At 39.2% G+C, this 22,486-nt stretch overlaps 2 protein-coding genes and 1 long non-coding RNA gene across 6 annotated transcripts; 2 read left to right on the top strand and 1 right to left on the bottom strand.

The window, feature by feature from the left end:
• Window positions 1–87: 87 nt before the first annotated feature.
• Window positions 88–3,731, bottom strand: LOC109706407 (ATP-dependent Clp protease proteolytic subunit-related protein 1, chloroplastic-like). Its single transcript, XM_020227218.1, has 9 exons — window positions 3,331–3,731; window positions 2,687–2,802; window positions 2,386–2,586; window positions 2,167–2,271; window positions 1,950–2,012; window positions 1,158–1,269; window positions 1,022–1,083; window positions 747–929; window positions 88–646 (listed from the first exon to the last, which is right to left on the bottom strand). Exons 1-9 carry the CDS (start codon window positions 3,617–3,619, stop codon window positions 560–562), a joined length of 1,218 nt encoding a protein of 405 aa, XP_020082807.1. The 5' UTR covers window positions 3,620–3,731; the 3' UTR covers window positions 88–559.
• Window positions 3,732–3,985: 254 nt separating this feature from the next.
• LOC109706408 lies at window positions 3,986–8,301 on the top strand. 3 transcript variants are annotated; one of them, XR_002215187.1, is made up of 6 exons: window positions 3,986–4,283; window positions 5,069–5,177; window positions 6,000–6,055; window positions 6,931–7,068; window positions 7,219–7,945; window positions 8,071–8,301. It is a non-coding gene; the product is annotated as an uncharacterized LOC109706408 (long non-coding RNA). The 3 variants fall into 3 exon arrangements; XR_002215188.1 differs by having other exon boundaries at window positions 8,067–8,301; XR_002215189.1 differs by lacking the exon at window positions 8,071–8,301 and adding an exon at window positions 4,795–4,921 and having other exon boundaries at window positions 3,988–4,283; window positions 7,219–7,639.
• Window positions 8,302–12,438: 4,137 nt separating this feature from the next.
• LOC109706405 (plant cysteine oxidase 1-like) lies at window positions 12,439–15,545 on the top strand. 2 transcript variants are annotated; one of them, XM_020227216.1, is made up of 6 exons: window positions 12,440–12,554; window positions 12,644–13,035; window positions 13,895–14,019; window positions 14,117–14,276; window positions 14,400–14,606; window positions 15,111–15,545. In XM_020227216.1, the coding sequence occupies exons 2-6, from the start codon at window positions 12,828–12,830 to the stop codon at window positions 15,230–15,232; spliced, it is 822 nt and encodes a 273-aa protein (XP_020082805.1). In that variant the 5' UTR covers window positions 12,440–12,554; window positions 12,644–12,827; the 3' UTR covers window positions 15,233–15,545. The 2 variants fall into 2 exon arrangements, with proteins under 2 accessions (XP_020082804.1, XP_020082805.1); XM_020227215.1 differs by having other exon boundaries at window positions 12,439–13,035.
• The last annotated feature ends 6,941 nt before the right edge of the window (window positions 15,546–22,486 follow it).

Here is a 22,486-nt window from a genome sequence, read left to right as displayed (position 1 = left end):
CAAACACAGAATTCAGAATTTCTTTTGAAATGATCTAATCTAGAACTCAGAATTTGATGCATTGAAAGAGAAGAACAAGAGAGATTCTACTAACTCTCAAATAGTCGAGACTCAATTCATATATAAGAAAAAACAGTACAAAGACTTGCAACATCATTTTAATTTTCCTAAGTCGTGAACAAGGCTGGATCGGATCTTTGGTGCTTTAGTATAAATAATTTCCACTCAGTGCTGCTAACACATACTATCCATGGTACTTACTATATGTGAAAACATCACTAGCAGTATACAGCCAAACATCTCGAAATCGCGTCATCACCGAAAAAAGAGAACATCCTCGCTCAAACGGAAGATTAAAGGTGGTTTCATTATACAAGTATAAACCTCGAAGCTACTGCAGTTAAGTTATCCTCCAAGTGAGGAAGCGCACGACAGGAAGCAACTTCTAGTATACATGTTTTAAGCTAGAAAGAAGCTTCGCGAGTTCCTTACATGCATCCTTTCAGAGACCACACTCATACCTTTTTACGATGCTTTGACACTGTATGTGCTTCTAAATCTACCTAAACCCGGATGGAGCTGCCTGTGGACCAACCCCTGCGCCCCTCCGCATAGCTTTCGACTGTGCCAGCATCTCATCATAGTTCTGATTCAGCAAAAAAGGAAACAAAAAGAAGAGAAAATCAGCAGGAAAGCAATTTGTGTAAAGCATAATGAACGAGTAATTAGAAACAAAATGATTTTACCCTCTTCTCAAATGCTGCATCTCGTGCATCAATAATCTTGTCTGCAATTCCATATGCGATCGCTTCTTGTGCTTGGAAATATTTCGGGCGCTCAATATCTTTCTTAATCTCCTCCTTTGGTTTACCAATTCCTTTTGCCAGTAATTCTATGTAGTATTCAGTGTTCGCATCGAGTTCTTTTGCCTAGAACAATTAATAAAAGAAAACCCAATAACTAAGTCATTTTTTATAGGCAGATAAAAAAAACATATGGTGACGAACATACTGGAAGTTACCTTAATCCACATATCAATGACTGCTCCGCTAGATTTATTAACTTTAGGCAGGTACAATTTAGCTGCAATAAAGTGATAAATATCGTAAACCCCCTAAAGAAAATATGTTAGTAGAGAAATACAAAGTGTAACATACTGGAAGCGTTTGGCTGCAGAGCTCGATAACCCTTCGCACCGAGGGACAACAGCATCGCTGCCTGGCCATAGGCCATGCCACAATTCACTGTGTAAACCTTGGATTTACAATACTGCAGGGGCGAAAGAAACAAAAAAATAGAAAAGAAAAACAAATTAGTTATTGGACCAAATATTTTAGTCATTAGACCTTTGTTTTACAAAGTAAAAACAATTGGTCAATCAGCCAGTAGACATATTCAGCGGATATTTTCTGTGCGACTCCCATGTTCAGGCGCTGGAAACATTTACCTTGTCCGAACTCGACTCCAGCAATTTTGCATCCAAATAAAGAAGCAAATGAAGTAAAGAGAGATATCCAGTTCTACAATCTCCATATATGTCAGAAATGTAAGTTATGAACATTAAAGTTGGTTCAATATTTGTTAATGACGTATACACATGATGAGTGCATATAGAAATCATATCAAACTCCCCATAAAAGAACCACAATTCGAAGATCCTAGTTTCAGGCCTGATGTTAAATCTACTTCAAAAACATTCGACACCTTGCTTGTGTACTGTTGATGCCCAAAAAATAACAACTGATGGATATGCAACAGTTTGTTAGGTATGGGGAAGATTCACCACTCTTCACATGCGAACAACTATTATAACACAGTTCCTACTAAGGAGTAACATAATTTCACCACATTAAAAACAACTATTTTTATTATTTAATAGCGAATTAGCTAAAATTTCGTAGCAAACAATACCAAGCTACAAACCAACACCAAAAGATTGCAATACTTACAGCCATAGTGTCAGCAATGGCGTACGCCTCAGTTTCAGATCCAACAGTCTCCATCTTCTCATTCTAGAGAAAATACATGGTAAAGAGAATTAGCAGATACAAAGGATAGTGTGATTTAGGTTACGCCACAAAAGTGTACAATGGAATATTAACTTATGACAAGTAAAAACTGATGGGCTTCATCCTTGTAGTATATATAACTAAAATAAGCACTCACCTGCGTCCCTGACGAATTAATATACAAGTATATAGGCTTGGAGGGATTATCGTAGTCTAACCACATAAACTGAGCAACAAGAAGCTCAGTCACAGCTGGAACAATCTATCGAAAAAAAAAAAGGAAACAAAATTAATAAGATTTAATAAGTCAATATTGTACATGCAAAAAATTATTCAATTAACATAAAAATAAAAGACTAAGAAAACTATTTCTTACAGGCATTCCAAGGTAGACAATTCGGGCATCTAAGAGCAAAGAAGGCAAATCCGGAGGAGCGGTTCTGGGTCTTCCATATCCTCGAGCTCCTCCTCGGTACATACTCACACTCATACTATATTTCGAGAAGCCATCTGTCATGCCGGATAAACTATACATACCTCCATTATCGAGGTAGTTTCTAGCCGAGGAAATGCTTTCCTGTAAAATATTCAAAATCATGGCATCAATTTTCTTCTAATCTTCTTCCATGAGCAAAGTTTCAAAACAATACTGCTTGTAACTGTCTACATTGTACTACCTCGGTAACTTTCTCTGCCTGCCTAGATGCTGGATTGTCTTCTGTCATAAACATGTCCATCTGGGAAGCAGTAAGGCCGTATAGATGTCGAGGAGCATTCTTGTAATTTTTGATCACTGCAGAAGAGGAACAGAGATTTTTAATGAACAAATAAAAACAAAAAGCAGGATATGAGAATCTTATCGATGATCGTGAGCCACACTCCAGCACAATCCATAGAATATGAAGCAGTGATGTTTTTTTTTAAAAAATGCAAACAAATCTTTCTCCTCTTTTACTTCATTCAAACAACACTATAGCAGGTAGTATCAGCCACTGAATCTCAAAGCTATAAACTTTGATAAGCCATAAGATATCCTTCACAAATCCTTGATAACCAGTCAAAATTACCTCTTTTTTGGTCCCTCCCATAATAAACTTATCAAAAACAACACTATCTCCTCTAGAGCCCTGATAAGTCATACTTTAAGGTAATTTACTAAATCGAAACCCTAGACTTGGAGATGAATCTCCAAACTGAAACAAGCTAGTGCCTTTACTCTCATTACAAACCAAATTCAAAATATGCAGACATGAAAAAAACGAATCCACAACTAAAAATCGAACAAAAGGACGAATTTACCAACAAAGAGGTCGCTACTCACATCCATCCTTGAGATTTTCCTCCCGAAACCGCTTCGGGATGTGGTCGTAGCTCTTGGGATCCCCCGACTCGCATCTCAAACTCATCCTGCTCCTCCGAGAAGCATCTGGGCGAGGATTGGGCGCAGCCGCGGCGAGAAGCGGCTTGAGCGAGGGCAAAAAGGAGCTCTTCGCCGCCGCTCCTCGGGGAGAAGAAGAAGAAGAAGAGGAGGAGGAGGAGGACGACGACGACGACGACGAAGAGCATAGGGCGGAGACGGAGACGAGGGGGCATCGGAGAGCGAGAGCCATGGTTGCGCTTCACCGCACGGCGGAGGAGCTCCGAAGTGGTGATAATACCTAACAGTAGCGTGGTTGAGTCGGGAACTCGCTCGGGATCGCGAGTGATTGGGGACTGTTTTTTTTATATTTTTTAAATATATATATATTTAATGGATGGGGTATAATTTAACTAAGATTATTTTTTATTTTTTTAATTCTCGGGGCCTGAGTAAAATTCCTAAATGGGCCAAATTGGGCCGTACTAATTTGGGCCCAAGGCGCAAAATATATTCACGTCGAAAGCCCATGGCTGGTCCAAACTAAAGAGGGGCCGGGCCAATTAATAAAGCTACCGAATAAACAAATAATAATAAGCGCCCGAGTCCTTCAACGAAGAAGACGCACTCTCTCGAGCTTCTTCTATTTAAACCCCGGTTCCTGGTCGCGACCCCTCCTCACGAATTCTAGGGTTTCCTCCTCCACTCCCATCGTTCCCGCTCCCTCTCCAGCAATGTAAGGATTCGAAGCCCTAGCGCTCAATATCTTCGACGGGTGTCTCGAGGCGATCGTCCGCGGCCGCCGCGCCGGTCTCCTCTCCGCTGCCGACTCCAACAACCTGTGCCAGTGCGAAACCCTAGACGACATTAAAGACGCGCGTCTCCGCCACCGAGTTACGGGCCCTACCTCCGAAATGGTGAGCGCGATCCCTTTCTCTTAGCCCCGATTCCACATCTTAATCGCTCTTCTTTTAGATCTCAATGTGGTTTGCGTTCATTGGCGAACTAGATTGATGCCTCAGGGAGGAACGGTACATAGTTGATTTATTAGATCCAATTTGTGGCTGTAGAGAGCTCAAAATGTGCGCGAAGTTGTTTGTTTTACTGATTATTGTAGTGGGTATATCCTTTTGCTGTGCGTATCTAAGTTTAGTAAGTGTATGGTGTCCTTATGTCGAAATGGGCTGAGCATATAGAAGTTTGGTGGAATGAGATGGTGTTTAAAAGGCAACAGCGTTCCAAAAATCCAATTTTGAATTCTACATGCTATGGTAGGCACAAGTCTCTTGGATACTGTATATATTCACCAACTTCTTAAAACATAATATTCATCTACAAAGTTTTCATAATTCTAATTGTGATCATCTCTTGTGTTTCTTCTAATTTTATCCATGTGGTACTTTGGTTCTGATTTTAAACCGTTTGCAGAGCCTTCTCCATTGCATACAACAACTATTGTGGAGAAATATACTCTTAAACTGGTGATGAATGAATACAAGCATATGTTGTGCCAAGCCACTGATGAACCTTTGTCAACTTTCCTCAAATACATAATGTAGGAAATTTTTATAATGTATTGCATTCCTAAATAACGTCTATTTAGTTCGCTTTCACAGTGCTTATAATACAATTTTCGTTGTTCAACTACTGCATGTTAGCTTGTAACTTGTTATAACCTTGATTGCTGATTTCTATTATTTAGGTACAGTTTCATGATTGACGATGTTGTCTTTGTTGTCACTGGGACATTGCATGAGAGAGATGTTCATGAACCATTGGAGAAATGCCATCCTTTGGTGTATGTTTGACAGGTATTTATATCCTTGCATAGATTTTTAATTGTATTTATAGATCTGTCTAAATGACCGTATAGTGCTGAACTTTTCTGTAACTTCCTGACAAATTTCCCCTTTTCACCATAGCATTGCCTCCCTTGTGGTAGCACAAAACATGCGTGAACTGTATAGATTATTTCTTGTTTACAAACCATTAGCCTCATACTTCTAGAGTGCATGACTTCAGAGATGTAGGTCACTCGTGGTTTTTCTACTGGAGTGCGCTGTCGTTTTATTATTGTCAGATTTTGTGATTGTATAGAGACTTGTAAATGCTTTAAGTCTCAACTTCTTGTAGGATTTGGATGGCACGAATATTGTGATTATGAGGATTTTTTATAAATTCTGCCTGGTACAAAGTTCGGCTAGGTTTGAATAAATTTTGTAACTATATGTTTAGTATCTACTTCTTTGTCTGATTGTTGATTTGAATCAGAAACTAGGTGGAGCAACAGCTGAGATTACGTGTGACCTTCTTCCTTTGGAAGCTGATAGAAGAGCTGTTAATATAACCATAAATGGATGAGTGCACCAAAAGATGGTTCTCTCTTTAGTTTATCACTGTTTTGGCATGTATCTGTCGTGCAATCACAAATTTAATTTATCTTGGTTCAAAGAATATTAGAAGTATGGTGTATCATTGCTTAAGCTTCTCTGTGTCGACTAGAGATGTCTATTGGAAGCTCTATTCTAACTTTGGTTTGTTGCAAGTATTGTGCCTTTCTTTTTGTAGTTTTACCATGTATAAATTATGTGGGTCCGTTTATGCGGTTAATAGTGAGTTTTTTTGCCTCACAGGCATCCCTATCACCTATGGGCATGAGGAACTTACTGTCTGCGAGGACATTGACCAGGTAAATTTCTATACTGACTGGCCTGTCGTTTCTCTTCATCAATTTTGTATTTGTCTTTTAAATCTGGGAATTGTACAAATTGATTAAAGCAGCATTAACAAAGTTGCCTAAAGACCAGGAGTTTTATATGGCAAAAAAATCTGCTGCTTTTCTCATGGTTTGATATCGCAAAAAAAAAGTTTTCTCAAGTTTTATATGGCAAAAAAATCTGCTGCTTTTCTCATGATTTGATATGGCAAAAAGAAAATTTCTCAAGTTGGTATCTTGTTCTCATGATTGTTTGACTTTATTATCAAATGAAGAATTTTCGTGGTTAATTGGAAATTTTGACAGTTTTATTCTGGAGTTTTCCGTTTTAGATCTTCCAAATATCTTTACAGTTTGTATTTCAGTGCTATTAAGTGATTTTCCATGCCCTAGGCCGGGCGCTTCCCCCTTAAGAGATGGGGTGGCGTGGTATTCCACGGGAGAGGTTGTTGTGGCACATATGAGTAATATGTGATGGGCATACATCAAATTCTGGCTTCTTATTGCCACTCTTCTGTTCTGAGAAGCAGTTAGAGCAATGGATTTGGCCAACATTTAATCTTGTTCTTGAATCTTTTTTGCTTCATCACTCTTTCCTGTGCTTCTCATTCTGCGTTGCCTTCTATATTATGGTTTTGTTAATCAAACTTTTTCTCAGCATAATAATTCTGTTTCTAAAGGTTTTTGTGCATTTTTTTTTTTTTTCCAAAACAATGCAGAATATGTTACCTCTATATTGCAGCCTGGTCTCCCCTCCCCCCCTCTCATGAATTGTTAATTAGTTATTGGAAACCTTCTAAGAGTTTATCTGTATTGCACCTATATCCCTTTCTTGGATTTCTTTGCAGATGCATGCTGTGGTGGAAAACTATCCACCATATCAGCCTATTTTCACTAAGATGTCCTATGGAGAAACCCAAATGCTCGACAAAGGCCTTTTTATGAAGAAGAGGTGAAAAGGCTTTGCCTGGCTTTTGAAACAGCAGGTATGCCTTTGACACTTTGTATAAGCATAACTCGACATGCATTTACATTATGTGGTTCCCGCACTTGTAGTTTATTGCTTGTGTTTCACACCAATATTCCAACTATGTCTTACCAGTTGCATAACCTTTTTGTTGATTATTTTGATGCAGTTTCAGTACGCCGTCTTCTTTGGTTACATTAGATTGAGGGAGCAGGAGATGAGGAACCTGATGTGGATCTCGGAATGTGTTGCACAGAACCAAAATGTCGAGGGTTCATGACAGTGTGGTCTTCATCTTTCGAGTCCTTTTATTTTAGATCAACTCTGTAAATTGTCCTTCGCAGATCACAAGAGACAATGCAGCCATTTTTCATATCGGATGCATTTTGTCTCCTTTTATTTATTCTCCCCCTTCTTCAGTTTTACGAAAAATCATGTGTGGATCATGTGCCATTCTTTATTGCTTTACCCAAAGAACGTACAACTGCTAATCCATGTGGGGAGACTCTGTTTGTACTTAAAATAAGCTCTGTACCGGATTAACTAATTTTCCCTTGAATTGTTGTGCGGCTTTGTTCGCTCACGTGACAGCTGCTGAGTCATCTCTCTCAACATCCCTTGGACGGCCTGGTTTTGTTCAACTTGGCTGCATCCGAGTTCTGCGAGGTCTTGTAAAGACCTGGAAAAGGCTTTCATGTAGGGTCCGTTGATCGGTCCTCATTCCATGAATAGCCTGGGCCATCGTCGCTGGCCCAGATCCCACCGACTCTGAAAGTGGCGGTAGATCGGGAATCTTATAAACATTGCCGCTTCTAAGATTCATCCTTTAGCTTCCCAGTGTCCCACCGTACAAAAAAGGATGTTGGCTATAAAATGCGCGGGCGACAATTATACTGGTACGTAGTACCCCAAATGGCTTTCATTTCTTTTATCGTTGTCTCTGCAATATCTTTTTCTTTTTTCCTTTTATCTTAATGAAAAAGTTGATGGTACATTTACCTGCTCTTGATCCCTAAGCTAGGAAGTGAACAAGATGTAGCAGGTGATCACATGCGTCGTAGTTTGTCTCCTATCCTGCAGCAGTATCTTTTGCACTTCACGAAAAGAAATTATGGATCGCCTAACCCTGAATCTGTGAATCCAACGTAATTCAAGAGCAATGTGGTATTTGAGTTTTTGTGAAGTGTGGTTATTTTTTTGTTATTTGTTTTGACGTAACTCGTCCAGCCTGAAAGCTAAATTCAATTACTTTTTCTATTTATTTTGATATAACTTGATGCTGTTGAAATTATTTTTTTGAGTTTCATTATTTGTTTTGATTGAAGTCTATCCTGCTATCTTTTAAATATAGTGATAAACTTACTGCTATAAAATTTAACCTATTATATAATTAAAATTTTCATTATTATTTAAAGGTAATTTTAATTTATTATAAATAAGATAATTTTAATTCATTATAAAAGAAGTAGAGTTTAGATTTTACTATTTAATAAATTTTTTAGAGGAGGTTGAGTGTGACGGAAATCGAGTTCGGTATTTTAGAGGAGAAAGTCGAGAGTAAGTAAAGTGCAAGTCTAATGTAACTTGAGTTACATTATATTTTTGACTTACACCAAAAAATACTAGACCAATATGTTAACTGAAGAAAGGGCCATACGAAAATTATTAATTTTAATATATAAAGTATTAATCAACTGCTCTTAAGTAATACTAAAAAGAGAATTTTTTTTTTTATTACTTGATTTGACGCTGTAATTATTTTTAATCCTTTTATTACTCTTCTTAAACCTTTTTTTTAGATTTTTTTAAAATTTTTTTTTTTTCTTGAGATTCCTACTGTCTTATTTTATGTAGCTAAATTTATTGTCTGAATGAATAAAACAGATAATATACTACTTTTTTTCTAAAAAAATAAAAAAAAAAATTTAAAAGAAAAATTGGCAAGATTTTTATAAATCAATGGAAACGGTTTTGACAATGGTAGTGGTGATAGGACAGAGGTAGTGATGCTTATATTGATTAATAATAATAATAATAATAATAATAATATTAATTACTTATTGTCCCCTTTGTTAGCTTTTGTGCACGCAACAATGTTAGAACAAAAGAGCAAACATCCATCTACGCATCTTTCACGTTTTGGAGATCTCAGGAAGCTTCCTTATTTGTTTGCTGACGTGGACGTCATAGGCCGCTTTTATTGGTAGCTCACGAATCACAACACCTGCTATTTTTGACCAAAACTACTAAAAATATATACAACCCATATCTTGAAATTAAGAGCAAAGAAATTTTTTCTAAAAAAACCGTAATATAGAATCTATCCGAATCTATCCTAATCCAACTGTATTTTGATAAGACATTAAAAACTTCATAATACCAAATTCAAGTCCCTAATTTTATTTATTTATTTTTTTAAGAGATAGGCAGCACGCTATCTATTTCGTTTTTTTTATTCAGAAATAAATTTAGCTGAAAATATAAATTAACTAGAATTCGAACTCGAAACCTCGAGTACCAACTGTCGGTTCCTAATTTTATTTTTTGTAACGAAAACTCGCGAGAATTACTCGAGTTTAATTATCTTTGTGTTGTAAAATATGATTGGTTAGGGCACGGAGCTTGCACCGACCGTCCCTAGAGCAAGTGGCAAAGGATTTGGTGGTTGGTATTCGAGATTCAAATTTGAATTCTAGTTGATTCATATTTTCAGCTAAATTTATTTTTAAATGAAATAAATGAAACGAATAGCATACTATCTATCTGCCGTTGCGTGTGAGGGCAGTAGAGCTCTCATCTCGCTCCGCCCTTTGATTCTTCTTGCACGCGTAACTATCATACCTATCATGTGCACCTTGTCTCAGTTCCTCGGCAAAAACAAAGTATCTTCATGCAACGTACACAAGTACATGCTCTCTCTCTCTCTCTCTCTCTCTCTCTCTCTCTCTCTCTCTCTCTCTCTCTCTTTTGTCCTTAATCTTTTTATTTACTACGAACCACGGCAAGATATGTATATATTTGGGGTAGACATTTTCCAATTGCATTCGTGACGTTTAGCGCATTTTTAGTTTGCTAGTATATAATTTAATTAAAAGGTTATTTTTAATTATTTTATATTTTTATTTTTATTTTATTGAAGGACCTATTTTAAATAGTAAAGTAAAATAAATGTTTACGTAAATCTAGAAATGCTATAGTATAGTATTTTATCGTCTTATAATTTGTAATTTTATCTCCATCAAGTTTTATAATTTTTTTTTTTTTTTTAGAGATAGGTAGCACGCTACCCGCTTCGTTTATTTTATTTAGAAATAAATTTAACTGAAAATGTGAATTAATTAGGATTCGAATTTGGGTCTCGGGTACCAACTACTAAGCCTTTTGCCACTTGCTTTAGGGATGGTTATAAAATTGTTACTTTACGAATTAGGCTACTGTACTATTAATAGTACCAAGTGCTTGGTGCTATTAGGTTTTGGCTCGTGGATGAAGGAATGTGTGGTTAGGATAATAGTGGTCTCTGAAATTGAGTGCACTGTTGGTTGAATAGTATGATTTAACAGATGAAAATGATCAAAGGAATAAATCTAACGGCGAAAAATTCGATAGTACCAAACGCTTGATACTATTAATAATATAGTAGCTAGATTTGTTACTTTACTATCTTATTTAGCAACATATTCTTATATTAGAACAAAAGTAAAATTATGGAATCATTAAGTATAATTTTTTTTTTGAATAACAGGCAAATAAGTTCACTCTTTTCTTTATCAAAAAAATAAATGTGTATATATATATTTCATATCCATGTAAGTTGGTCATGTATCTAAAAGGAGAAATGCTACTTGTACATCCATATAGGAGTGTACATCATGCACCCTCACATTTAAGAATTTAAATTTTTAAAAAGTAAAAAAAAATTTAAGAAAAGTAATGGATATATAAATCCTAGTCATAAAAAGTTTAAGATACTAATTAATAATCTTACCCACATATTAGAAATATACAAATAGCATTACTCTTCCAAAAGTTGTGGTTATATTAAACATTCTTAGACTCCACTAATAAAAAAAAGATGCGACGTGTATGATAATAAATAAAAAATATGCAACGTAGGAGAAATCTCTGGTTGTTTCTGCTCGGAAGCTGAATTTTCCACCTTAGATTGAGTTACGTGTTCTTTTTTAAATTGGATTTGTGAGTCATCACCATGAAAGTTAAATTAATGTTAATTTGACCAATTTTTAAATTTAAAATTTTATTGTAGGATTCTCTGCAAAGGGTTTACTATGCGTATATGGATAAAAGAAGAAAAAAAAACAGATATTATTACTCTTATTGGCCTTTTTTTTTTTTTTTTTCATTTACTATACCATATGTACATGTAACAGCCGTTAATAACTTGACTTCCAGGTTCATATCAATTTTTGACCTAAAGATAATCGCTGTTTCCATTTATTAGTGTATGCATGTTTAAATTATTCTTTTCAAAATATGACAAATTGTTTTTTACATAAATTTAGTGTTTGGAATTTAGAAATTTTACGTTTTATATTAACTAAAAATCAAAACGTTGAAGTATAATAGACTAGAAACATTCATATTGTACAAATTATTAACTTTTTTCTATAACTAAAAAGGCTGCCAGTAAAGAATTGAGTAATCTTACAAAAGTTTTGGTGCGTGTTTCATGTCATTTTTGCAGCATACTCGAATGAGCCCTGTTTCACAGTGCAGTTGCGTTAGCATTTCTACGAGCAACCGCAAAACGACTAAAAATAAAAACAAATAAATTGTGCAAAACTTTTGCGCTAGTAACAGAGTAAAGCAACTACAGAAGTATTTTGCCGCGTGTTTTATGTTATCTTCACAGCATATTAGATTCTGTATTATTTGGCAGTGCCGACGAACGAGCGATTCCACGTGCAACTATAAAACGACTTAACATAAAGAAACTTTAATTCAAAAGTTACTCACACACGCACATGTTGTTTTACCAGTTCTACCTTATATTTTCAAATTTTTTTTACAAGTTAGATTATTAAAAATCAACTGCCCCCCAAAAAAAAAAAAAATCCTAGGGACATTTTTAAGCTCTCAAAACTATTTGATTTCCAAGCTCATCACACATCTAATATCAAACTACATTTTAATGACACATTAATCAGCACAGAGTACAGATAAAATCTAACTGCAGTAAGTATAGGCCAAGTTTTTTCTTTTTTTCGTTTTTTGAGAGAGAATAAATTCAGGACAGTTGTCGAGTACATTGTCCACGTAATCCACCCTACAGCAAAGGTAATTTTAGATAGAGAAATTTCAAATATATATATATGTTTATAGAGAGAGAGAGAGAGAGAGAGAGAGAGAGTTATAAAAATCAAAGGCAGTTTGGGAGTAGCCCACAGGAAACTGGTGGACTCTTCTTCTTTTCTCTCTCTCTCTCTCTCTCTCTCTCTCTCTTCTTTTCTCTTCATGGCCCCTGGTTTTTGCCCCATACAAATGGTATACTACCACAGAGAAACCCCAGTTTTCCCCGCTTATATAAAAAAAACCCTCTCAGAATCTGAATCGCCATCTCTCTCCCTCTACAGGAACCCATCTCAATCCCCAATTCCCAGTTTTCCTCCTCTACATGGGGAGCCAAAAAGCCCTCAAAATCGCCGCAAAGTTGCGATTTTTATGGGCGAAGAGCGGAGATGTACGCGTATAAGCTCGTAGCGTCGTCCCAAAATCCGATCTTTGTGGAGGGAGCGGCCATTTCTAGGGCTCGGTTTGATGAGGTTTGAGGGCGAGGTGGCGGCGGAGAAGGGGAGGGCGCCGTCGAAGAAGAGCAAGCGCCGGCAGAAGAAATCGATGGCGGCGGCTACGGCTTCTGCTTCTGCTGTTCAGAAGCTGTTCGATTTGTGCAAGGAGGCGTTCGCCGATTGTGCGCCGGGCTTCGTCCCGAAGCAGGATGATGTGGGCCGCCTCTCGTCGTTCCTAGGTCACAATCCCCTCCTCCTATCCCACAGTTTGTGTTTTCTAGGGTTTTGCATCTCTTCCACTGATGTGAATTAGGTCAATGGGGGATTCGTATTGATTACTATTGACTTTGTTTGTTGGATTCGTTTTTTTTTTTAAAAAAAAATCTTAATTTTGAGAAGTTTTAGGCATTATTATTGTTTGATTGGGGTTCATATTGTTTCTCCAAAATTTGGTCAACTGTTTGCTTTTAAGTGTGATCATAACTTAATCATTATATGTTTTTTGATGGAAAAGTTATAGACTTTGTACAAGCTTGTTATCTTTATATGGTACTGGTAGTCACAACAAACAAACCACCAGGTTTTGCTTTTTAGGTGTTCGAAGATGCCCCCTTTTTTTTTTTCTCTTTCTAACCATATTGGGTAGTTATTACTTGGTGATTTTGTTAGCTATTTAATGTGCTTCAATGTATTTGTCCGTCAATAGTAAGATAGTAAAATATGTTCTGCTAGTATCTATCACCAACGATGTTACGGAGTAGATGCTCTTCGAGTTTCTGCTCGGCTACTTAACGGCGAGCTGCATTCGTGTTCTACGCGGCGCGCAATGATATTCTTCTCAATGTTAATGTAAGTGTGAAGAATGAAAATGGCTATAACATGGAAAAATTAATCATGCTTTGTTTAAGCAAACGGAGTTAAATCTCTGTACAACCTTCTAAACTAGCTACAAAGTGCAAAATCTTGTGATTTGGTTTTGCATTTAATATTAAGAGTTGGATGAACTTGTACTTGTGAGGACATGCATAGGTAAGCATTCTACGAGTGATTTTGATGATCGCGATCGTGTTTTTTTTTTTTTTTTTTTTTTGTGTGCAGATAATATGAAACCAGAAGATGTCGGATTGCGTCCGACTCTACCATATTTTAGGCATGAGAATTCTGAAGGAACTCCTCCAGTAACATATTTACACCTTTACGGGTGTCCCAAGTCCAAGTTTTCGGTAACTGCCTTTTTTTGTGGACTAACACGTTATCGTGTTAGCTTGCGGATTTGTGCAAGTAACTGACATTTTTGTGCAATGCTAATTTATGTTGCAGATTGGTATCTTCTGTTTGCCTCAGTCGTCGGTGATTCCACTACACAATCACCCGGGAATGACCGTCTTTAGCAAGATTCTCTTCGGTTCAATGCATGTTAAATCATATGATTGGGTTGATACTCCTCACAGTTCGAGCAATGCTGCCGCACCCACTGATGGTGAGCTTGAAGTTCCTTTTATTTTTTTTCGTTTGTTTAAAAATTCATGCCTGGCTTTCTTCTTGCTTTGGAAAAAAATGACTTTTTTCTTTAAATTCCTTTTTTTTTTTTGTTTAACGACAGGCGATCGATTGGCTAAGGTAAAAACCGATGCTGTATTTAATGCTCCGTGTGAGACATTGATATTGTACCCAGAAACTGGTGGAAACATGCATTGTTTTACGGGAGTGACCTGTTGCGCGGTGCTAGATGTGCTCGGTCCACCTTACTCTGCTCCCCAGGGAAGGGACTGCACATACTATGATGAATCCCCCTGTTTAGATCTTCCTGGTATGCTTTTTCATTGTTCAATCCATTGCTTTTTTTTTTTTAGTCCTCTCTTTTTAGTACGAAAGTCGACGACATTGTACGTGTTTGTATGTCGAGTAGAACAACTCCGTAATATCTTAAACCAGACGCCTTTTGATGTGTCTCGACTCTCGAGATCTCTATATCAGGATTGTTTTATGTTGTGGTCCAACCAATTTTGGCGTGAAACCGAAGGGAAAATTTTCTAGAGATTTGCGGCTGGCGCGGCGTGTTAGGGTTTGAGAGCACTGGGTGTGTACATGGGGCTTGGGCTCTTTTCTGACAGACAGCTTCTTTGTACTCACCAGGACTAAGGCTTCAACCCAACCCACATAAATAACTCGGCTGCTTTACTTTTTCTTTTTCTTTCTCGATTCTCTTTGGCGGAATCTTTTCATCATGCGAAAATCTAAGGCCAACAAACTTGTTTTCTTCTTGAGTTCTCATTAGTATTTTTCAGCTTGATTATATTTTTCTGTATCGTAGATGGCATGATTATGCCTGGCGAGGACGGCAGGTATGCTTGGTTGAAAGCAATGAATGGTTTACCCGATAACTTGAACTTAGTGGTTGCCGACTATGAAGGCCCGAAGATTGTTGAGAAGTGATTCGCGAGGAACTGCGCCGGCGACGCTGCAAAAGTTTTGCGGGAAAGGGCGAAAACATCTCCGATTCGAATGTAGATATTTCCAAGAGCGCGCGGAGGTGGTCATGTTAAAACAAGAGAAAGGGAGGATCTCAAGCGGGTTTTGTACATGAAAATTCTGTGTCTTGGCCTGCGAGTTGTTTTACTTTGTTACCTTCATCTGATAGAGCATTTGACTTCTCATATTTGTATCTATAGCAGTGTCGAAAGTTGGTATGCGAAATCGGATTCTTTGATAATTTTATACATCCTCATTTTTTCCCTGTTTCATCTTATTAACTCTCTTTTCTTATTTGTCGCGTTTGGTGTGCGCCAAAAAGTGGCTTTTTCTGCTGCTGATTTTATGCCCTATATTTTTTTGTTTCCTGGCTCATGATTTTGATCCAAATTTGTTTTTTTTTTTTTTTTTTTGGAAAACTTGGTAGCATGCGATCTGTCACTGACTTAACGGTTTTATTTATAAAGCCCGTACGGCGCCTATCTTTCTGCTCAAAGATGAGTAAGTCTAACTCCTCATTGCTACTCTGAACCTCGGTGTTTTACAACAGCGGTTTTTAAAAAACTAAGTACTTTACTACTTAGAAAAATACTACTATAATACACAACTTCTCTTATGTCTCTATCTTCTCTATTTCTATTTTGATCTTAGCTTTTTAGATATATTGAATCTAGTCTACGCTAACTCACCGTTAAACACATTAAAGCACACATTAATTCATACATTAATTCATCTACTATCACACAGTAATGAGTCCTTATGAATGCTTAATGATTGTAAGGTAATTCCAAGAGTTGTTCATGTCTCTTGGATTTTTGCTGGTAATTATGAAGATATTAATTGCAACAGTTATATGCCCCTTCATCTCCCATACTATTGGTTTTGGTACCCCTTTAGCTGCCCACTTAGCGAAATTGGGCCAGGAACTTGGCCGCTGAAAAATCGCCAAACTCCTGATGACCGCTTTATTTATTTATTTAGATAGTAAATTAAGGTGCAAGGTGAGGCAATTAGGCCTTAAGAAAGAAAGAAAGAAAGAAAGAAAGAAAGAGAGGCTTCAAAATCGGAGGACCCAGGGGCTACGTTGTACAGTATTTATCCGACGGGTCCTTGAGAGCATGGATTCTCGCTAACATTCGTCTCTGTGAGTGTTTTCTCTTCTAAAATATTCACCTATTTCGTTCGAGCTAGATAACCTACTATGTAACGGCGATTATCGCCAACTCTCTCGACCTCAAGTGCCTCCTTTAAGTCGACTCGTCTCACAACTGTGAATTTCCTTCTTATTAGACATTAGGCATTCTAGTAATACTCTGGTAATTTTACAATTAACAAATAGATGGTCAATCATCTCACACTTGTCTAAACATAGTGCACATTCTTGCTCTCCAAGCCAACCCTTGTTCCGTAAGTTATCGACGGTAAGCACTTTTCGTTTCAAAATTAGCGAAACAAAAATTTTGACTTTCAATGAAATGCGAATTTTTCAAAACTGTGCAAAGCTGTTTGGTTAGAGCTACTTTTTTTTAGGGGGTGATGAAACTTATTGATTGACTAGAATTTTTTTCGGTATCCATTGTAAGGTTACTTTTATCGATTATCAAATATAGGTAGGCAATGATAAAAGCAGCTAAAAAATTTTGTAAAAATTTGACTTGATGGAAAATGAAAGTGTATCTCCACAATTCGGTGTTTGGTCATGTAACTGGAATTTCTGAAACACTGATCCAATTTGGATTGGAATTCTCTCAGAAAAACTCATCTTCATGAATTTGGTCGAGCCCAAAAAAAGTTTCGGCCCAATCCAGGTTACGCAACGAGCTGTTCACATATCGATTTTGGTCCAGTTCGGGTTCGCGCCTGACATTTAGACCTTAAGTGAAAACCAGGCTTGGGCGGGGTGCGTAATTCGTAAATTCTCTGAGGAACAAGCTATCCAAATATCGTTTTCGGCTAGTTCCGGCTTAAGCCTGATGTTTAGTCCTTCTCGGCGAAAGCCGAGCTCAAGCAGGGTGCTTAGTTCCTAAATATTCTCAGCAACAAGCTGTCCAAATATTGTTCGCGTATCAGTTCAGGTTCGTGCCTGATGTTTAGACCTTTATAGTGGAAACCGGGCTTTGGCGGAATGCCTAGTTTGTAAACACTGTGAGGGACAAGCTGTCCAAATATCACGAACGATCTATTCGGGCTCGAGCCTGATGTTTAGACCTTCGGTGGAAACCGGGCTTGGGTACGGTGCCTAGTTCGCAAATACATTCAAATAGACAAATCACGCTTACGACATCGAAAATCAGTGATGCAAATTAGCTGGTACAATAAGAACAGTTTTCAAAAGAAAAGTAATTAAAGTAGACTCTTGAAGAGCATATACATTAGAATATTTTCCCTCCTCTTTGATGGTTGCAATGCTCCATTACTCGTACAAAGATTTAGTTTGTACACCAAAAGGACATCTAAAGTCAAAGTACTTGTTCGTAGGAAGCAAATCTTAGTTTATGTTGCTTCGGATGAGTTGAAAACTTAGTTAGTAAATTCGCGTATAAATCGCGTATTATACGCAAATTTTTAAAAAACCGAATTAAACGCCCGCATCCACATTTTTCCGAAAAATGTGAAAAAAAACGCGTTTTTTTTATCAAAAATAATTATCCGCGAACCATTCGCGATTCGCGAATGATTCGCCCAAAAAAACGGCGGTCGCGGACTCGCGGGTGGCGTCGTCGCCGCCATCGTCGTCATCCTCCTCCTCCGCCGCCTTCGTCGCGAAATTTTGGATCACTGTAAAATTCCTCTGAAAAAAAAATTTCCGCTGAAAATTCGTTTTCCCAAACAATAGTTGTCCCTAAAATTTNACTTTTCCTGTATGACTCATGTTTCTATACCTCTAGGGTACTAGGAGACTAGAGGACACCCTCGTGGGAGCGCACGAGGAGTTTCGTTATCATCGGTGGGTTTGGCTTCGTGGAAATGGGGCGAAATGGCCCCTATGCTTTTTCTACTTGTTGTAAATTATTTTTAAGTTTATTTCTATGCTAAAAGAAATTTTTATGGGTTTTAGAGCACTTAAAATGCATGCCTTGTGTATTATGAAATTTTCACTATATAACTCTAGCCACCACCCAAAATGCTTAAGCCGGGTTAAGAGAGTTAAGCGTGCTAGGACGGGAGTAGTCCTAGGATGGGTGACCCCCTGGGAAGTTGGGGCGTTACATCATTTGCTAAGACACATGGCATAGAGATGGTGTACAATGAGGATTATTGGTGGGTGAACGCCCCAGAATATTCATTCAGTGTTCACAACGAGTGTTTGGCGTGTCCAGTGCAAATAGGTGATTGGATTATGCCGATTGATCTGCTAGTGTTAGATCAGATGTGGGGATTCGATGTTATCTTGGGGACCAACTGGCTATCCAAGTACTATGCGGTGATAGATTGTGAAAGCAAGGTGATCACTTTTCGTGAGCCTAATCAAGAAGAGTTAATCTACCAAGCGTGCAAGAGTAGGCGCTTCGCGGCGACTATATCGTCTGTGAGGGCTAAGAGAATGATTAAAGGAGGGTGTAAGGCCTATTTGGCAACCATGGTGGATGCTCGAAAGGAGTACCCAGAGTTGGGGGATATTCGAGTAGTGTGCGAGTACCCGGATGTATTTCCGGCGGAGTTACCGGGACTGCCACCGGACCGGGAAGTTGAGTTTGTCATTGACTTGATTCCCGGGGCGGAACCAGTTTCGAAGGCTCCGTATAGAATGGCACCGGTGGAGCTAAAGGAGTTGAAAGGCCAACTACAGGACTTGCTCGATAAAGGCTTCGTGAGGCCGAGTGTGTCACCATGGGGAGTTCCGGTGCTATTTGTGAAGAAAAAGGATGGCACACTTCGACTCTGCCTAGATTATCGCGAGTTGAACAAAGTGACGATAAAGAACAAGTACCCGTTGCCAAGGATTGACGATCTATTCGATCAGTTGCAAGGGTCCAAGGTGTATTCGAAGATTGATCTCCAATCGGGGAATCATCAATTAAAGATCAGGCCGAAGGATGTGCACAAAACGGCGTACCGTACGCGGTATGGCCATTATGAGTTCACGGTAATGCCGTTTGGGCTTACTAACGCCCCGGCAGCATTTATGGACTTGATGAATCGAGTCTTTAGGCCATTGTTGGATCGATGCGTCGTGGTATTTATAGACGACGTGTTGGTTTATTCAAAGAGTGAAGAGGAACATGAAGAGCATCTAAGAGCTGTGTTGCAAATACTTAGACAGGAGAAGCTCTATGCAAAGTTGAAGAAATGTGACTTTTGGCTAAAGGAGGTCACATTTGGGGAACATGTGGTATCGGGCGACGGAGTTTCGGTAGACCCGAAGAAAGTAGAGGCGATCAAGGATTGGCCTCGCCCGACGAATGTAGCAGAGATCCGTAGTTTTCTTCGACTGGCGGGCTACTATCGGCGGTTCGTGGAGGGGTTCGCCAAAATCACCACTCCACTAACACGCCTCACGCATAAAGGAGTAAAGTATGTTTGGAGCGACGATTGCGATCGGAGCTTCGAAGAGTTAAAGAGCAGGTTGACGTCGACCCCAGTTCTTNCTAAGCTCCAAGCCTATCTCCCACTGTATTACCATTACCAGCGGCTGATTTGCCTCCTGCCCATACACCACTTCACCCCACAATTGATGGTTCTAGTGACTCTAATGGCCCCACACAACCGGAAAATGATAATGATCAATTATTCAATGATTCCTCTCATGTCCCACAAAAGACTGTCCCATTGTCTGGTTCAAATGAGGTCACTAGTGCCCCGCCACCTCCTAAGCGTCCTCCACCTCCGCCTCGTCCGCCATCTACTAAAGCCTGGCAGCTTCCCTCCTTATCTAGCTCGTGATTACCATTGCCCTCAAGCCATGTTACATAGCACTCCTTCGTCACCTTCTATGACATCATCAAAGAAAGGTACACGACACCCTCTATAAAATTGAAAATCCTATGAGAAACTTTCTCCGTCTTACCACTCGTTTGTACTAGCTCTGTCTTCTATACCAGAGCCTACTTCTTTCACCGAAGCTGTGCAGGACCCAAAATGGAACGATGGCTGCTGAAATTCAGGCTCTCGAGCAGATTCAGACCGAACTTGTAAAGGGAAAACCAAGAAAGATACAGTCGGACGATAGTTGCATGTCCCCTGATAGATTATCCTTCGATGGAAACTAGGGATAATCCTAGGGTACCCAGATCTAGTCAAGGAAACAGGAAGAGGTAAAGGACCTCGGTACTCATCCTTTGCAAAGGCCTTTTGCAAAGAACTGCTGCACTCTTTGTTTTAAGTACAATGCAACAAAGAGTAACCCAGCTCCTGCTGCGATTGATTGATTCCCCTCTTTTGCCTGCCTTTCGCCGACCACTAAGGAGGGATGGGACTCTCGACTTAAGGCTTTCGCTGCGGTGATTTTTGCGCTAAAGCTTTGGAGGCATTACTTATATGGTGAACATTGTGAAGTCTACACAGATCATAAGAGTCTAAAGTACTTGTTCACCCAAAAGGAGTTGAACATGCGGCAGCGGCGGTGGTTGGAGTTGTTAAAGGACTACGATGTCACTATACTATACCACCCCGGGAAAGCCAATGTTGTGGCCGATGCTCTAAGTAGAAAATCGGCGGAGAACTTGGTGACGGCAATTACGCCTCAACCGCTGTTACAAAAGAAAATGCAAAGATTTGGATTGGAAGTGGTAGCGCCGGGAGTGCCGGCTACACTTGCCGCATTAGTTGTGCAACCGACCCTATTGGAAAGAATTAAGGATCTCCAAGCTTTGGATCCTTATCTTCAAAAGGTGCGGAGTGAAATTGAGAACGGCAGTGCCGGGGATTTTGGCATTGGAGCTAACGGCGCACTTCGATTTCGAAATCGTTGGTGCGTGCCCAAGGATGATGAGTTACGAAGGGCGATCATGCAAGAAGCGCATCAATCTCCTTATAGCATACACCCCGGTGGCACTAAAATGTACAAAGATCTGTAGGAGCATTATTGGTGGCCGGGTATGAAAAGAGATATTGGGGAGTTTGTAGCGCAATGTTTAACGTGCCAACAAGTTAAAGCAGAGTGCTGATTTCCGGCGGAAAAGTTACAAAGTCTACCAATACCCGTTTGGAAATGGAAAGATATAGCAAAGGACTTTGTTACTGGTTTGCCTCGATCACAAGGCGGACACGATGCTATATGGGTGATAGTGGATCGATTGACAAAGTCGGCACACTTCTTGCCGATACATACTACGTGGTCGGGAGACAAGATAGCTCAAGTCTATCTCGACGAGGTTGTGAGACTTCATGGGGTTCCAGTGTCGATTGTGTCAGATCGAGACCCCAGATTCACATCTCATTTCTGGAAGAGCTTGTAAGACGCGCTAGGCACACGGCTCGACTTTAGCACAGCGTTTCATCCTCAAAGTGATGGGCAGTCGGAGCGAACGATACAAATCCTTAAGGATCTACTTCGAGCGTGTGTGCTAGATTACAAAGGAGGATGGCATGATTTCTTGCCGATGGCGGAGTTCGCCTATAACAACAGTTATCAAGAAAGTATCGCGATGGCGCCTTTTGAGGCACTATATGGACGTAAGTGTCGTTCTCCTATCCATTGGAGCGACGTGGGCGAGAGAACGACTTTTGGCCCGGATGTAGTGCGGGAGGCGGAAGAGAAGGTTCGCCTTGCCCGTCAATGGTTGGCGACGGCGCAATCTCGGCAAAAGAGTTATGCCGACAAGAGAAGAAAGGATTTAGAGTTTGCGGTTGGAGACCGTGTATTTTTAAGAGTGTCGCCAATGCGAGGAGTCAAAATGTTTGGGGTCCGTGGGAAGCAAAGTCCCCATTATGTTGGACCATTCGAGATATTAGAATGTGTGGGTGCGGTGGCGTATAAGCTCGCATTACCACCAAGACTCGCGGGAGTTCACAATATATTTCATGTGTCAAATCTTTGAAAGTATATTCGAAACTCGACGCATGTATTAGAGTATGAGCCCGTGGAACTACGTGAGGATATGTCTTATGAGGAGTACCCGGTGTGCATCCTCGATCGAGTGACATTCGATAAAGTTAAAGTGAATTGACACTAGAGATAGCGTGAGCTAAAGACAAATGTATTGTAAAGAATGATGAAAATGATAATGTTTAAAGTTAAAGTAATGTGGGGAGTAAGGAACATGAAGTACTAGAGGT

The sequence above is a fragment of the Ananas comosus genome, unplaced genomic scaffold (genome assembly GCF_001540865.1).
Source record: "Ananas comosus cultivar F153 unplaced genomic scaffold, ASM154086v1, whole genome shotgun sequence".
Taxonomy (NCBI): domain Eukaryota; kingdom Viridiplantae; phylum Streptophyta; class Magnoliopsida; order Poales; family Bromeliaceae; genus Ananas; species Ananas comosus.
The sequence above is the reverse complement of the archived record's forward strand: the minus strand, read 5'-3'. Positions and strand labels throughout refer to the sequence as shown.